The 2,471-nt window shown below is 45.6% G+C and overlaps 1 protein-coding gene across 1 annotated transcript; it reads left to right on the top strand.

Moving 5' to 3' along the window:
• Positions 1-209: 209 nt before the first annotated feature.
• LOC137617427 (clumping factor A-like) lies at positions 210-2,139 on the top strand. Its single transcript, XM_068347454.1, has 4 exons — positions 210-488; positions 639-1,268; positions 1,419-1,599; positions 1,868-2,139. The coding sequence occupies exons 1-4, from the start codon at positions 210-212 to the stop codon at positions 2,137-2,139; spliced, it is 1,362 nt and encodes a 453-aa protein (XP_068203555.1).
• The last annotated feature ends 332 nt before the right edge of the window (positions 2,140-2,471 follow it).

The following is a 2,471-nucleotide window of genomic DNA, read 5'->3' as shown; positions in this document are numbered from 1 at the left end:
GACTCAGTTACCCACAATCCAGGTGATGATAAACCAGATGCCCGAATCAAAGCTGAGGAAGACTCGGCTACCCAAAGCCCAGCTGATGCTGACGTATTTAAGCAAAACCCAGCCAATCATGATCCAGTTACCCAAAGTCCAGCTGATGAGGACTGGGTTACCCAAAGCCCAGCTGATGATAATCAAGTTAGCCAAAAAAAGAGCTGATGATGACTCGACTACCCAAAGCACAGCTGATGATGACTGTTACATATAGCCCAAATGATGAAGAACAAGTTACCCAGAGCCCAGCTGATGATGACCCAGGTACCCAAAGCCTTGCTGATGATAACTCTGCTACACAAAGCCCAGCTGATAATGACTCGGGTACTCAAAGCCCAGCTGCTGATAACCCAGTTAACCAAAGCCCAGCTGATTATGACTTTGCTACACAATGCTCACTGATGATGATGACCCAGGTACTCAAAACCGAGCTGATGATGACTCAGGTACCCAAAGCCTTGCTGATGAAAACCCAGCTACCCAAAGCCCAGCTAATAATGACTTGTCTATTCAAAACCCAGCTGATGATTACCCAGTTAACCAAAGCCTAGCTGACGATGATCCAGTTACCCTAAGACCAACTGATGATAACCCAGGTACCCAAAGCGCAGCTGATGATGACTCGACAAACCAAAGCCGAGCTTTATTATGTGTCAGTTACACAGAGCACAGTTGATGAAGACCCATTTACCCAAATCCCAGCTGATTATGACTTGGCTACCCAAAGTCCAGTTGATGATTTCTCAGTTACCCAAAGCCCAGCTGATGATAACCCAGGTACCCAAAGCCCTGCTGATGATGAACCGGCTACCCAAAGCCCAGCTGATAATGACTCGGCTACTCAAATCCCTGGTGATGATAACCCAGTTAATCAAAGCCTAGCTGACGATGACCATGTTACACAAAGACCAATTGACGATGACCCAGGTACCCAAACCACAGCTGATGATGACTCGACTACCCAAAGTCCAGCTGATAATGACTCAGCTACTCAAAGCCCTGCCGATGATGACCCAGTTAACCAAAGCCTAGCTGACGATGACCATGTTACGCAAAGACCAATTGACAATGACCCAGGTACCCAAAGCACAGCTGATGATGACTCGATTACCCAAAGCCCAGCTGATGATGACTCAGTTACACATAGCCCTGTTTATGAAGACGCACTTACCCAAAGCCCAGCTGATTATGACTATGGTACCCAATGCCCATTGATGATGACCCAGGTACCCAAAGACCTGCTGATGATAACCTGGCTACCCAAAGCCCAGCTGATAATGACTTGTCTATTCAAAACCCAGCTGATGATTACCCAGTTAACCAAAGCCTAGCTGACGATGACCCATTTACCCTAAGACCAATTGATGATAACCCAGGTACCCAAAGCGCAGCTGATGATGACTCGACAAACCAAAGCCGAGCTTTATTATGTGTCAGTTACACAGAGCACAGTTGATGAAGACCCATTTACCCAAATCCCAGCTGATTATGACTTGGCTACCCAAAGTCCAGTTGATGATTGCTCAGTTACCCAAAGCCCAGCTGATGATAACCCAGGTACCCAAAGCCCTGCTGATGATGAACCGGCTACCTAAAGCCCAGCTGATAATGACTCGGGTTCTCAAAACTCTGCTGATGATGACCCAGTTAACCAAGCCTAGCTGACGATGACCATGTTACACAAAGACCAATTGACGATGACCCAGGTACCCAAAGCACAGCTGATGATGACTCGACTACCCAAAGCCCACCTGAGGATGACTCGTTACCCAAAGCCCACCTGATTATGACTTGGCCACTCAAAGACCAGCTGATGATTGCTCAGTTACCCAAAACCCAGCTGATGATGACCCAGGTACCCAAAGGCCTGCTGATGATGAACCAGCTATCCAAAGCCCAGCTGATAATGACTCGGCTACTCAAAGGCCTGCTGATGATGACCAAGTTAACCAAAGCTTAGCTGACGATGACCATATTACTCAAAGACCAATTGAGGATGACCCAGGTACCCAAAGCCCAGTTGATGATGACTCGACTACCCAAAGGCCACCTGAGGATGACTCAGTTACTCAAATCATACTTGACCCATTTACTTAGAGCTAAGCTGATAATGATCCAGACACACAAAGCCCAGCTGATAATAATATAGTTTCAGTAAACCCTGAAATTGTCTCAAATCCAGTTTCACATACTCAAAGGCAACCAGAAAATGTACATGAAAGAGATCAAAGTTAGTCTTCAATCACAAGAAACAAAATTGTTAGCTCCAAGCACTAGATCACTGTGAACAGTTGGTGATGGGGACAGTGTCAGTGCTTCTTTCTTAATTAGATCTAAATAAAGAAGATCTTCTAAACGTCATAGATGTTGCATTAGAAGTTGTAAAAAAAAATGTAACTGCCACAAAAAGAGGAGTTATAAAAGACAAT

The sequence above is a fragment of the Palaemon carinicauda genome, chromosome 23 (genome assembly GCF_036898095.1).
Source record: "Palaemon carinicauda isolate YSFRI2023 chromosome 23, ASM3689809v2, whole genome shotgun sequence".
Classification (NCBI taxonomy): domain Eukaryota; kingdom Metazoa; phylum Arthropoda; class Malacostraca; order Decapoda; family Palaemonidae; genus Palaemon; species Palaemon carinicauda.
The sequence above is the reverse complement of the archived record's forward strand: the minus strand, read 5'-3'. Positions and strand labels throughout refer to the sequence as shown.

Coding starts and splice junctions, on each gene's coding strand:
- LOC137617427 (XM_068347454.1), top strand. CDS start 210: ATGACTCGACTACCCAAAGCACAGCTGATGATGACTGTTACATATAGC. Junction 489..638: donor CCGAGCTGATGATGACTCAG/GTACCCAAAGCC, acceptor ATGATAACCCAG/GTACCCAAAGCGCAGCTGAT. Junction 1,600..1,867: donor CCCAGCTGATGATAACCCAG/GTACCCAAAGCC, acceptor ATGATTGCTCAG/TTACCCAAAACCCAGCTGAT.